Source organism: Myotis daubentonii, chromosome 2, assembly GCF_963259705.1.
Source record: "Myotis daubentonii chromosome 2, mMyoDau2.1, whole genome shotgun sequence".
Lineage (NCBI taxonomy): Eukaryota > Metazoa > Chordata > Mammalia > Chiroptera > Vespertilionidae > Myotis > Myotis daubentonii.
Window position 1 is genome coordinate 184,423,888 of NC_081841.1, and position 14,820 is coordinate 184,438,707.

Here is a 14,820-nt window from a genome sequence, read left to right on the forward strand (position 1 = left end):
TTCAAAATGTAATTTATGCTCTTCACTATTTTTAAGTTGTGGAAGCTTATTAGATTTGGTTCTAGCCACTGGTATTTGAAGCACACATACAACTATATACACATATATAAAACAATCGCTATTTAACAAAGGCGGTTTTAATATATTTGATGACTATATTTCAACATAATTTCTTTGTAATCATCTATTTCATTTTATGTGTTTAAAAACATTGCTCTGAAAAGGAATCCGTAAACCTCGCGGGGTTGCCAAAGAAGTCTTGGAGACGCACGCGCGCGCGCGCACACACACACACACACACACACACACACACACACACACACACACATTATCCTGGCATAAATACAGACATAAAGATCATTAAAGGGCTACTAATGCATCATGGAACAATTGGTAGCCGCCACCATAAATCTGAAAAACTGCCAATTATGACTCTCTAATTGAGTGGATGGAGAACATTAAGGTGCAACCAAGAACTGCAATTTAAAGAGAAGAAAAAAAAATGTTTTTCAGAAGCAATGAGGATAGGAAGGATCCACTTCAGTTTCACCTTTTGCTACCGGCCAGGAGGACTGAAGGCACAGCTCACTTCCTGTTGACTGCTGTTGGGACCTCACCCCCATGCCTCCCGGCCCGGGCACAGGGGCACACGCCAGGCAGGCGGGGGAACCCACGCCACGGAATCAAAGAACTCTCTCTAGCATGCCCGGAGTTTTGCCGATGCCCAGCGACTTCTAGTGGGTTAACGTGCGTGAGTTGACTCCCTTTTCTGTCAACTGGTGTAGAAGCGCAAACTGACCGGAGAAAAGTTTCGTTCACAACCTCAAGTTCGGAAACCATCGCTCGCCAGCGCGGGAGCCTGGGGGTGGGTGGGTCGGGGGGACGTCCCCATACTCCAGAATGTTGGCCCATTTCCCACCCCGTCCCTACAGGAGTGGTTCCGCCCGAGACACACGGACCCTTGGGTTGGAGGCCAGCCCGCTCCAGCCAGTTCCGCGTGCCAGTCCCTTTAAGGCCGCAGGTTCCAGCCCGAATCCCCCAGCCAGTCCCCAGACTCCGCCTCCTCCTCTGCGGCGCGGGCCGCACTCCGCAGCGTTCCTGAGTGCGCGCCGTTAGCTGACGTTCCGCTCCTGATTGGCCGCCGCACCCTGGCGAGCCGGGATTGGCGGGCGGCTGGTCCCGCCCCTCGCCCTCGCCAAGGCCCGTGGCCGCCCGGGTGTCCTCGCGCCTGTCTTCCGCGCGCAGCCTGGCAGTTTGCCTTTTCCTCGTCTTCCAGCCTGCGTCCATGGCCGCCGCCGCCGCCGAGGAGCCCTTCCCCTTCCACGGCCTGCTGCCCAAGAAAGAGACCGGGGCCGCCTCCTTCCTCTGTCGCTACCCGGAGTATGACGGGCGGGGGGTGCTCATCGCCGTCCTGGACACGGGGGTTGACCCCGGGGCCCCGGGCATGCAGGTGCGGGAGCCGCCGAGGCCGGGCGTGGGGGCGCGGGGCGCGGTCGGCCGGGGGCCGGGGACGCGGAGGGGCGCAGCCTTGGCGCCCGGAGGCCGAGCGGGAGCCGGGCACTGGAGGGAAGCCGAGGACACCGAGTGCGCGGTGTCCGGGCGGGGGGCCAGGGGCCCGGCGGCCCGATGACCCCGGCTGCTCGGGGATCCCGGCCCAGACAAAAGCGGCGCGGCCGGTCGGGTGCCGGGGGCCGCCTTGGCCCCGGGAAGCCCCTTCCTGCCCAGGTGCTGCCGGGCCCTGGCCCTCGGGCTCCCGCCCATCACTCTCCCTCCCTCCGCTGGTCCCTCGTGCCCCCGCCAGTGTCTCTTTTCAAATGAGGATTTTTACAATTCTTGTTATTTGTTGGGGGTGGGAGGGCGCGGAGAAAGGGGGCAAGTGACCTACCAGAACTCATTTTTATTGCTGAGTTTGGGAGGTTGGTTTTGGTAAGAATTATCTTGAAACACGAAAGCCGGGTTTCACGGAGATAATGCGGTCAACTTCCGGAATTGTTTCCTCTGGTACTTTTCTGTATTCTATTTTAACCCATCTTCTGCAACCCACTGGTTTAGGGTCACGGAGACGCGTGGCTTACTTAGTCTTTATTTGACATAAGAACAACTTTAATTTAGTTTGGCTTTGGAGAACTTCAGACTTGATTAAATTATACTTAGGTGTATTTTTAGCCTCCAAATATAAGACAACATACTTTCATAAAAACTTAACCATGACTTAGTTTTGCCTTAGGCAGCTTTATAATCATGAGACCAGGGTGCCATACTGAAGGGTAATTTTAAAGGATGTGTCTCTGGAGTAAACGTATTCTGCTTAAAGTTTCCAAAGTTTGACTTATGTAAGTTTATTTAGTCTTAGCCTGTTACTGAAATCTAGTAATAAACAATTTCACTGATCTTGCTCAAGATCCATCTCCCTAAAAGTCTGGATAATCCTAGTGTGTGCTGATCTCTCCCTTATTTCAGTTCTTCATCTCTGTATCTTAACCCTCTGTTCTACACTAAACGCTGAAATTAAATAAATCTCTTCTTCCTCCCATGCCTCGCCCTCCTCTGGCCTGTGCTTTCTAATAATTGAGGTAGCGTTTTGGAGGCTAGGATGTAATACAGGAGGAAAAGGGAACCTCTGGTTCCTCCTGTTAATTCTTCAGCAGCGCTCTGGACAATAACACAAACCGGGCAGCTTGATGACTCAGAAGAGCAGGTACTGAGCCCCCTCCTGGTAGCCCTAGTGGTACAATTAGTTGTAGTAGTATAACTCTGAAGACTTAAGACAATGACAGCTCTAACCTCATTGAGGCTTTATTACCGAGCAGTAATGGTTTCCATTCTGTTGTGGTATAGTGTGTTCACTTTTTTTCTTTATTGTTTTTTAGAGGAAGGGAGGGAGGGAAGGAGAGAGAGAGAGAGAGAGAGAGAGAGAGAGAGAGAGAGAGAGAGAGAGAGAGAGAGAGAGAGAGAACATCAGCGTGAGAAAACATTGATTGATTGCCTCCCCCATGCACCTGCTGGGGCATCCAACTGGAAACCTGGGTGTGTGCCCTGACCTGGAATGGAACTGGCCACCTTTTTGGTGTAGGAGAGGACTCTTCCAACCAACTGAGCCGCACCCGTCAGGGCAATATGTATACTTTTTATAGGGGTAAGTGGGAAGGGTACAGCTGGGGTAAATGGTTCACTGGTTCTTTGTCAGGATAACAACAGGATCAGATGAGTTTAGATGAGTACCATCTCAGTAAAATTACCTCAATAGAATTTCCCATGTCTGCTTACCAAATTATTCCATTACTCTCTGTACAATAACAGTAATTCTCACCCCCAGTGTCACTATGAAGTTGATTGAGGTTAATTACATGTAACTTTTTAAAGTGCTCAAGTGTTAAACACTACTTTTTTTAAGCCAGGATATTTAGTTAAAGGAGTTTATACTGGGTCTTAAATCACCCAACTATCTGGAAGATAAATATGCATTAGATATTTCCATGTAATGGCCCAGCTGGTGTGGCTCAGTTGGTTGAGTGTAGTCCCGTGTTGCCAGTTGGATCCTGGTCAGGGCACATGTGTGCAGCGACATGCAGGAGGTAGCTGATCAGTGTTTCACTCTCACATCAATGTTTTTCCCTCTCCCTCTCTTTTCCTCTCTCTATAAAAATCAAATCATAGCAATTTGTTCATATATCCATATGGCACTGAGGATGTTTCATTACAGTATTTATTCTGTTTACATACCTTTTTCCTGGTTATGTTAAAATTCCCCGAAAGCATATGTCTAATTTTATTCAGAATCACATGTGTGGCATTGACTATTTTTGCTGAATGGATAAAATGTATCATGGAGATAAATAATTTTATCATGGAGATAAAATGGGGAAAGAGGCCCTAACCGGTTTGGCTCAGTGCATAGAGCATTGGCCTGCGGACTGAAGGGTCCCAGGTTCGATTCTGGTCAAGGGCATGTACTTGGGTTGCGGGCACATCCCCAGTGGGGAGTGTGCAGGAGGCAGCTGATCGATGTTTCTCTCTCATCGATGTTTCTAACTCTCTATCCCTCTCCCTTCCTCTCTGTAAAAAACCAATAAAATATTTTAAAAAAAAATGGGGAAAGAGGTTGCATGTAGTCCTAAAAAAGTCTATTTTTATTTACTAAAATATAATAAAAATATCATTATATATAATTGGTTACTAATGGGTGCTATATAATTCATTTTGATTTTTATTCTTCTTCAGTTAACCTTTCCTTATTCCCCCAAACTGGGTTTTGTGTTCTTAAATGCTTTTATAGATTCTGTCTTTACCTTTGTTATTCATTGTCCTACATAGCAGCTATCTCTTTAATCATCTGTTTTTTTAACTGGATTGTAAGCTTTTCGAAAGCAAAGCCTGATTTGTTCATTACATTTTCAGAATGATAGTCATTTAATAGTATTTATTTATAAGCTATCTTTCCTTGCTTAAGACAATATTGTCAGTATCTTCCATGAAATTTCAAGTAAATATTTATACATTCATGTTGTTTTGTTTGTGATAATTTGTGAGCCCTCCCCGCCTTTTGTTTTGGTCTTCTACAAATGTTTAATGGATGCTTCCCAAGCCTTACCAACTCCTCTACCATAACTATTTCAGTGGAGATAAAAAGGAACTTAGATTCTTGACTTTTGGGGAAAACCTTTGGACATTTTATGTTTTGTGCAGCGAGCTTGATGGGCCATTAAGCATTTCTCAGTCTCCCACCCAAAGTACACAGGGTTGATTACTTTGGCTCTACTCAAAATAACTGTCACTGTCTTCTTCAGTCCCTCCTTCTCCTGTGACAGTTCCCTCTCCTGAAAGATGAGGGATATAGTTCTAATGTCAGCAGTTCAATTTCCTTCTCCCAGAACTCCATTGCAAAATTCTCAGCGGGTTTGCTGTTTTAAAACTTCTCATTCCTAATTCTAAATTCCCTTTTTTGACTTATTATCTCCAGTGCAGTGGTTGCTTTCGTCTAATGGTGAAATAAGAAGTACATGGATAGAAAATAGCATATATAAGACATTTTTGAATGAGAGAGACATCCTAGGAGGTAAAGCCCTGTCAATAGTAGGTGTTGCCCTAGCTGGTTTGGCTCAGTGTCAGCCTGCGGACTGAAGGGCCCCAGGTTTGATTCTGGTCAAGGGCACATGCCTCGGTTGTGGGCTTGATCCCCAGTAGGGGACGTGCAGGAGACAGCCAATCAATGATTCTCTCTCATCATTGATGTTTCTGTCTCTCTTTCCCTCTGGCTTCCTCTCTGAAATAAAGTATTTTTAAAAAATAGTAGGTGTTAAGCCAATAAATCGCATTAGGCTTTCTTCCTTTGCTCACATGCTGATAACGAGGTTTCTAATGAGAGGGATCTGTGTCTGACTGTTAGTGATCTCCTGTGATTACTTGATCTCAAGGTGTTTACTCATTAAATGAGAAAGGTGATTTGTATTCTTAGTACTACAGTGGGGCCTTGACTTAAGAGCGTCCCGACTAACGAGTTTTTCAAGATACGAGCCGTCTCTCGGCCGATTTTTTGCTTTGAGTTGCGAGCTAAAATTCAGGTTATGAGCCAGCTTCAGATACCCCACCAGATACTGAACGTCACAGTGAACGCCACAACATCAGCCCAGCATCACGTGTCTTGTTCACTTTAAGATTTGACATACGAGTAATTTGATTTACGAGCTCCGTCATGGAACGAATTAAACTCGTAAGTCAAGGCCCCACTGTATTAAAATACTTGTATAGACAGCTCCAAGGAATAAACATCTAGATTGAGAACTACCATACATAAAAATCACAGCTGTGTTGCCGAAACCGGTTTGGCTCAGTGGATAGAGTGTCGGCCTGGTGGATAGAGCGTCGGCCTGCGGACTCAAGGGTCCCGGGTTCGATTCTGGTCAAGGGCATGTACCTTGGTTGAGGGCACATCCCCAGTGGGAGGTGTGCAGGAGGCGGCTGATTGATGTTTCTCTCTCATCGATGTTTCTGGCTCTCTATCCCTCTCCCTTCCTCTCTGTAGAAAATCAATAAAATATATTTAGAAAAAAAAAATCACAGCTGTGCAGCCCCTAACAAAGCTATCAGCCCCTGGTTTTCCATGGCAACATGATTGGAGTGAAATTTGGAGTTCACCAGCCACTCCCTTGCTTTGCCTTATAAGGAAAAAATGTGTGCCTAGTGACTTTTCCTCTCCTTTCAGGTATACCTTAACTATAGAACATTTAAAATTAAAATTTTTTTTATTTTTTTTATTTTATGGTTGATAGCATTGCAGAGTATTACATATGTTCCCTATTAGCCTGGCCTTTGCCCCCATCCAACCAGCTCCTGCCCTCCCCAGGTCTTTACCACACTATTTATTGTCTGTGTCCATTGTCTATGCATATCTGTTCTTTGGTTAATCTCTTCCCTTTCTTCCCACCACCATCCTTTTGGAGCCTGTCAGTCTGTTCCATGCATCCATGCCTCTGGACCTATTTTGTTCGTCAGTTTATTTTGTTCATTAGATTCCACAAATAAGTGAGATCATGTGCTATTTGTCTTTGTCTTATTTCACTTAGCATAATAATCTCCAAGTCCATCCAGGCTGTCAAAAAGGGTAAGAAATCCTTCTTTTCTTTTCAGTACCCTGTATTCCATTGTGTAAATGTACCACAGTTTTTTTATCCACTCATCTACTGGTGGGCACTTGGGCTGTTTCCACTTCTTAATTATTCTATATAATAAAAGCCTAATATGTGAATCGACCTAATGGCGGAACTACCAGCAGAACAACTAGTTGCTATGACCTGCACTGACCACCAGGATTCAGACGCTCAATGCAGGAGCTACCCCCTGGTGGTCAGTGTACTCAGCCAGAAGCAGGGCTCATGGCTGGTGAGCGCAGCTGCAGTGGCGGGAGCTTCTCCCATTTCCGCGGCAGCGCTAAGGAGCAGCGAGCCAAGTAGTAAGGAGCAAGGGGTCCTGGACTGTGAGAGGGCACAGGGCCCCCCCCCCCTGTGCAAATATTGTGCACTGGGCCTCTAGTTATAAATAACACTGCTGTGATCAGGGGCGTGCATACATTCTTTCTGATTGGTGTTTCAGGATTCTTAAGATATATTCCCAGAAGTAGGATTGCTGGTCAAACTGCAGTTCCATTTTTAATTATTTGAGGAAACTCCATACTGTTTCCACAGTGGCTGCATCAGTCTGCATTCCCACTAGCAGTGTACTAGGGTTTCCTTTTCTCCACATCGTGGCCAGCATTTTTGTTTGTTGGTTTTTTGATAGTAACCATTCTATCAGGTGTGCGGCGATACCTCATTGTAGTTTTAATTTGCATATCTCTGATAATTAGTAACTTTGAGCATTTTTTCATATGTCTCTTGGCCATCTGTCCTCTTTGGAGAAGTGTCTAGGTCCCTTGCCCATCTTTTAGTTAGATTTTTTTTGTTTTCCTTTTGTTAAGTTGTATAAGTTCTTTACATATTTTGGAAATTAACCCCTTATTAGATGTATCATTGGCAAATAATGTTCTTCCATAAAGTGGGTTCCCTATTCATTTTGTTGATGGTTTCTTTTGCTTTGTAGAAGCATTTTAGTGTGATGTATTCCCATTTGTTTATTTGTTTCTCTTGCCCTAGGAGATGTTTCAGTGAAAATACTGCTATGTGAGACATCTGAAATTTTGCCACCTATCTTCTAGGATTTTTTGCTTTTGTGACTTAATTCAAATATTTTATCCATTTTGAGTTTATTCTCGTGTGTGATGCAAATTGATAGTCTAGTTTCATTTTTGCATGTACCTGTCCAATTTTCTCAACCTTATTTATTAAAGAGAATATCATATCCTTACTCCATTGTATGCTCTTGCCTCTTTTGTCAAATATTAATTGGGCATAATGACTTGGGCTGATTCCTGGGTTCTCTGTTCTGTTTCGTTGGTCTATATGCCTGTTCTTGTGCCAGTACCAGGCTGTTTTGATTACAATGGCATTGTAGTATAGTTTGACTTATATTGTGATCCCGCCCATTTTGTTCTTCCTCAAGATTGCTGAGGCTATTCAGAGCCTTCTCTGGTTCCATATACATTTTTGGAATATTTGTTCTAGACCTGTGAAATATGCCATTTGTATTTTAATTGGGATTGCATTAAATCTATAGATTGTTTTAGGTAATATGGACATTTTAATGATGTTAATTCTTCCAATCTATGAATATGGTATATGTTTCTACTTGTTGTATCTTTCTCTATTTTTTTCCTATGACTTATAATTTTTTGAGTACAAATTTTTGTATCTCTGAGGTTAAGTTTACCAGTATTCTTAGGTTTTTGTTGCAATGGTAAATAAGATTGTTTTTTTTTTTTTTAGTTTCTCTTTTTGAGTGGTATATAAAAAATGCCATCCATTTCTGGATGTTAATTTTATATCCTGCTACTTTGTGGAATTCATTTATTACATTTAGCAGGGTTGCCCTTGCTGATTTGGCTCAGTGTATAGAGCGTCGGCCTGCGGACTGAAAGGTCCTGGGCTCGATTCCGGTCAAGGGCACATGCTCAGGTTGCGGGTTTGTTGTTCCCTAGTAGGGGGTATGCAGGAGGCTGTGGTCGATGATTCTCTCTCATCATTGATGTTTCTATATATCTCTCTCCTTCTCCCTTCCTCTATGAAATCGAATAAAAATATATTTTTAAAAATTTGGGGGGGGTGTTTTGGTGGAGTCTTTAGGGTTTTCTATGTGCAATAAGATGTCATCTGCGATAATGACAGTTTTACTTCCTCCTTTCCAGTTTGGTTGCCTCTTTTATTTTTTCTTGTCTGATTGCTGTGGCTAGGACTTTCAGTACTATGATGAATAAGAGTGGTGAAAGAAGACAGCCCTGTCTTGTTCCTGTTCTTTTGGGAAACACATTTAGTTTTTTTCCATTGAATATAATGTTGGCTGTAAGTTTGTTATACATAGTATTAGTTATGTTAAGGTATGATCCCTCTGTTCCCACTTTCCTGAAAGTCTTTATAATAAATGGATGATCGATTTTGTTGAATGCTTTTCTGTTTCTATTGATAATCATGTGTTTTTATCCTTCATTTTGTTTATGTGATTAATCACCTTTATTGATTTGCATATATTGTAACAGTCTTGCTTCCCTGGAATAAATCCCACTTGGTCATGGTGTCTGAGCTTTTTAATGTATTGCTGGATCTGATTTGTAATAACTTGTTGAGGATTTTAGCATCTATGTTTGACAGGGTTATTGGCCTGTAATTTTCTTTGTGATATCTTTATCTGGTTTTGGAATTAGGATAATGCTGGTCTCATAAAGAGAGCTTGGATCTCTTTACTCCTCTAGAATTTTTGGAATAGTTTGAGGCGACTAGATGTTACCTCTTATTTGAATGTTTGGAAAACTCACCTGTGAAGCCATACAGACTTAAGGACTTTTGTTTGCTGGGAGTTTTTTGATTACTGCTTCATTTGTTCTTATAATAGGTCTATTTATGTTTTCTGAGTCTTCTTGATTGAGTTTTGGAAGATTTTATATTTTTAGGAATTTGTCCATTTTACCCAGGTTGTTCAAATTATTGGCATCTAGTTGTTTGTAGTATTTTCTTACAATCCTTTGTATTTTTGTGATGTCAGTTGTTACTTCAGCTCTTTCATTTCTCATTTTATTTGGGTTCTCTCTCTTTGTTTCTTGATGGGCCTGGCTAGCAGTTCATCAATCTTGTTTATCTTTTCAAATAACGAACTCTTTAATTTTTTGATATTTTATTGTGTGTTTTTTTAGCCTCTATGTCATTTTTTTCTGCTCAGATATTTAATATTTCCTTCCTTCAACTTACTCTGGGCTTTTGTTGTTCTTTTTCTAATTCTTATAGTTGACCTTTTTCCTCTGGGAGATCTACCCAGTGTCTGTGAGTGGGGTGTTAAAGTCCCCTACTATACCTGTATTGCTGTCAGTCTCTCCCTTAAAGTTTTCTAAGAGGTGTTGTTGTTTTAAATTATTATTATTAAATATATTTACGTGTACCTATATTGGGTGCATATATGTTTACAAAGGTTATATTTTCTTGTTGGATCGATATCTTTAAATATTATGTAATGACCTTCTTTGGCTTTTAGTTTGAAGTTTATTTTGTCAAATAGGAGTATTGTTACCCCAGCTTTTTTCATTTCCATTTGCATGCAATATATTTTTCTACCCATTCACTTTTAGTCTGTGTGAATCTTTTGCTTTGAGATGGGATCTCTTGTAGGGTCACATATGGCAAAGGCTTTTTATATTGATCACACAGTGAATCCATAGCAGGGTGTTCAGTGGAGGACTGGCATAATACAGTTTGTTTGGCTATTAACTTCTGTGGGGGCCAAGAATGGACACTGGGAGACACTGGCATTTTAGTATGAAGGCAAGAGAGCATGGTTAGTGGAGGGTACTGATAGTGAAAATCCAGAGAAGAGGGTGGATTTGAATTATATTTTAGAAGTAGAATTAAGAGGACTTCCTGACAGATTTGATGTGGGGGATAAACTAAAGAGCCAGAGAAGGACTTTGAAGTTTCTGGCTTGTGTGTTGATTTCCTGAGATGGCAAAGCGTGGTGAGGAACAAGTTTTAGTGTTAAGTTTGAATTTGGATATTTATGAAGTTTGAGTGCTTATTATGGCATCCAATAATGACATGTTATTAAACATTTTCCCCCTAAAGTTTTGGGCTTGTGTAGCTCCAAGCTCGCCTTCAGATCTTTTTTCAAGTGTTACCTCTTCAGTGATACCTTTTTTGACCATCTTGATTAAAATAAAAACTCCCATACTTTTTGTGCCCTTTTCCTGTTTAACTTGTCTCCATAGTAGTTATCACCAACTGATGTGTTATATTTCTTACTTGTTTAGTGACTGTTTAAGATATGTGAGGTCAGGGATTTTTGTGTATTGATCATTATTATATTCCCAACCCTAAAACAGAGCGTGGTCTATAGTAAATGCTCAGTATATATTTATTAACCAAGTATGTGAAACCACTTGAAGGATTCTGTGGTGTTTTCTAGGAGTAAATTTTCTTTTTAGTATTATCAGACTTTTGGCTTAAAACAATTCAGTTATTTTTATAACAAATGCAGATTTTTATAGGATGTTTTATATATGTGTACCTATGCGCACGTGCGCACACACACACACGAGGATTGACGTTGTTTTTTTAAGGAAAAAAAGTTAAAACTATAACTCATATTTTAATTCTTTTTAATTTTTAGGTTACATCTGATGGAAAACCAAAGCTTGTTGATATCATTGACACAACAGGAAGTGGTGATGTGAATACTGCTACAGTAGTAGAACCAAAAGATGGTGAAATTATTGGCCTCTCAGGAAGAGTGCTTCAGGTTGGAGCTTTTATCTTTGTTTGGATTTTTTTCTTTTCATTTTTTGTATTGTCATCTCAAACTAGTAGTTTTAGCTTATATTTGATGGTATGGTGAGTATTAGATAGCTATTACTGTATAACAAATTACTCTAAAACTTCATGATTATAACAATAAATATTTGTTATCTCAGTGTCTGTGAGTCAGGAATCTGGATGTGACTTAGCTGGGTGCCTCTCATTCGAGATCTCTTCTGAGCTTGTTGTTGGTCAGGGCTGCAGTTTCATCTGAAGGCTCCACTTGTTGGGGAAGGGATTCAGTTTCCAAGCTTGCTCAAGTGGTTATTGGCAGACTTATTCTTTGCTACTTAGACCTCTCCATGAGTCTCCTTCACAACAAGTAGCTCTCTTCCCCCTGGGAAGGACTCCCAAGAAAGAATCCCCAAGATGGAGGCCATGGTCTTTTTATAAATTAATCTTAGAAGTGACATCCTATTATTTCTCTCATGTTCTTAATCTTGGAAGTGACACTTGACCATGTTCTTTTCATTAGAAGTGAGTCATTAATTCCAGCACACACTTAAGGGGAGGGGATTTTACAATGGCATGAATACGAGGAGGGTGGGGGTTGATAGGGACCATCTTTGAGGAAGTCATTGTTTTGTTGTTTGATAGCAGGCTTAGAATGGGTGTGTGTGTGTGTGTGTGTGTGTGTGTGTATGTGTGTGTTTCCTAATGTGATTGCCAGATTCTTAAACTTTCAAGTTTTGAATAGAAAAATGGGAAAAGTGACCAGATGACAGTTTTGCCTTCATCTTTTCCTAGCCCTTCTGGGAACTTGAACATGAAATATTTAGGCTTTAATAATTATAGACTTAAGTGATTAGCTTTGTCTTATCTAACCATATAATAAAACCCTAATATGCAAACTGATGGAATGGTGGAACAACTGGTCTCTATGATGTGCACTGACCACCAAGGGGCAGATGCTCAATGCATGAGCTGCCTCCTGGTGGTCAGAGCACTCCCACAGCAGGAGCACCACTCAGCCAGAACCTGGGCTCATGGCTGGCGAGTGCAGTGATGGTGGTGGGAGCCTCTCCCACCTCTGCTGCAGGCAGGTGGTAAGGAGCAAGGGGTCCCAGACTGAGAGCCCTGGACTGCAAGAGGGATGTCTGACTGCTCCCCCAGGGATCGGGCCTAAGTTGACAGACATCCCCCGTGGGGTCCCAGACTGTGAGAGGGCACAGGCTGGACCAAGGGGACCCCCCACCCCCACCCCCGTGCACGAATTTTGTGCACCAGGCCTTTAGTTCCTTATAATTGGTAGAAAGGCTGGAATAAGCAAAAAATATGAAATATTATTAGAAAACAAACATAGACCAGTTCATGAAGCATTAGCTAATGAGTTTGTTAGGTGGCAAGAATTTGATTTTTATTCAGTACTCATCTTTTAAACCAATAAGCAGAATTAGTTTGGGAAATAAGTTTGTGGTTATTTATGTGTGTAAAGAGCTATATTTAACTTTTTCCATTCTTTACCATCTGTCTGAATTATGTTTGAGCATTATCTACTGAAAAAGTTTGTTGTGGCAATGGGTTAGTTTTCTGTGCTGCATAACAAAGTAACAAAAAATTAGCAGCTTAAAATCATATACATTCCTACATTTATCTTACTGTTTCCATGGGTCAGATGTCCAGGCATGGCTCTTTGCTCATGGTCTCAGAAGACTACAGTCAAGTGTTGGTGGGGACAGTGGCCTCATCTGAGACTCCTTTTCTAAGTTCACATGGTTGTTGACACAATATATTTTGTTCTGATAGCTTGCTTATTGAAGGCCAACAGAAGAATCTCTCTGACCTCAGGAATGGCCTCAGTCTCTCTTTTAAAGAGCTCACCATTAGGTCACACCCACAAAGCTAATCTCCCTTTTGATTAACACAGTCACTTGATTAGGGACCACAATTGTACCTGCAATATCCTTCATCTTTTCCGTATTACTTACCATAACATAATCACAGGAGTGATATTCATAGATCCTGCCTTCACCAAGTGGAGAATACTATACAAGGGCATGGGTCATCTTAGAATCTGCCTATCACAGGCAGACAACAGGCAATAATATTTTGCTTCCTTTTTCATGTGTTACAGACTGAATGTTTGTGTGCCCCCAAAATTCATATGTTGAAGTCCTAACACCCAAAGTGATGATGTTTGGAGGCAAAAAAGACCTCTTTAACACATTGTATGCGGGAAACGTGTTTACACGTTTTACATATTTATACGTTCTACCAGTGTAGTAGATCGCGGGACACGTATTAATACGTTTTTTATAGACTAGCGGTAGAATGCGGGTAACGTATAAATACGTAAACTAAAGTTATCGTAATTTTACTGAACGTTGCCATTTGTGCAAAAAATTAGCAAAAATGGCCCGCGCCACCTGTTAGCGCGCAATAAAAACTATCTGCAAACAATGTGTTAATAGGATTTCACTGCATGGAACATTAACACTAAGGATGACACTTGACTCTTAAGAAAATATTCATTTTGTTAGGCATCTTTAAAAGACCCAGGGAAAAGAGATGTAAAGACTAATTTAAGAGATTCTGTTTCTTGTGTGACAATCAGTCTTATTATGTTACTAGGGGCCCGGTGCACGAAATTCGTGCACTGGGTGTGTGTGGGGAGGGGAGTGTCCCTCAGCCCAGCCTGCCCCCTCTCACATACTGGGAGCCCTCAGGCGTTGACCCCCATCACCCTCCAATCGCAGGATCGGTCCCTTGCCCAGGCCTGACGCCTCTGACAGAGGCGTCAGGCCTGGGCAGGGGACCCCCATCTCCCCCTGATCACTGGCTCTGCCCCCAGCCCAGGCCTGATGCCTCGGCCAGAGGCGTAGACCCCCATCACCCTCCGATCGCCTGATCGGCCCCTTGCCCAGGCCTGACGCCTCCGCCAGAGGTGTCAGGCTTGGACAGGGGACCCCCATCTCCCCCTGATCACTGGCTCTGGCCCCCGCCCAGGCCTGAGGCCTCTGGCCCAGGAATCATGCCTGGGCAGGGGACCCCCATCTCCCTCTGATCGCTTGCTCCACCCCCCGCCCAAGCCTGACGCCTCTGACCCAGGCTTCAGGCCTGGGCAAGGGGACCATCATATCCCCCCAATCCCAGGCCTGATGCCTCGGCCAGAGGAGTTGACCCTCACCACCCTCCGATCACCAAACACCGGATCGGCCCCTTGACCAGGCCTGAGGCCTCTGGCAGAGGTGTCAGGCCTGGGCAGGGGACCCCTAGCTCCCCGTGGTTGCAGGCTCCGCCCCTGCCCAGGCCTAACGCCTCTGGCCTAGGCGTCCGGCCCGGGCAGCGGGGACCCGCAGCTGCAGCGGCCCCACGATCGTGGGCTTCGCTTTAGGCCCAGGCAAGGGACCCCTAGCTCCCGGGACTGCCAGCTTCGACCATGCCCAGCTCCCATCGC

General features: G+C 43.2%; 1 protein-coding gene across 4 annotated transcripts in view; it reads left to right on the forward strand.

The window, feature by feature from the left end:
• The first annotated feature begins 1,187 nt into the window (after positions 1–1,187).
• TPP2 (tripeptidyl peptidase 2) overlaps positions 1,188–14,820 on the forward strand; it is an 85,496-nt gene continuing 71,863 nt past the window's right edge. For 2 of the 4 annotated variants that reach the window (XM_059685066.1, XM_059685067.1), the window contains exons 1-2: positions 1,188–1,450; positions 11,239–11,367. In XM_059685066.1, coding sequence (XP_059541049.1) covers positions 1,286–1,450; positions 11,239–11,367 — 294 coding nt within the window. In that variant the 5' untranslated portion in view covers positions 1,188–1,285. The remainder of the gene's footprint in view (positions 1,451–11,238; positions 11,368–14,820) is intronic. The other 2 variants (XM_059685064.1, XM_059685065.1) reach the window with 2 other exon arrangements.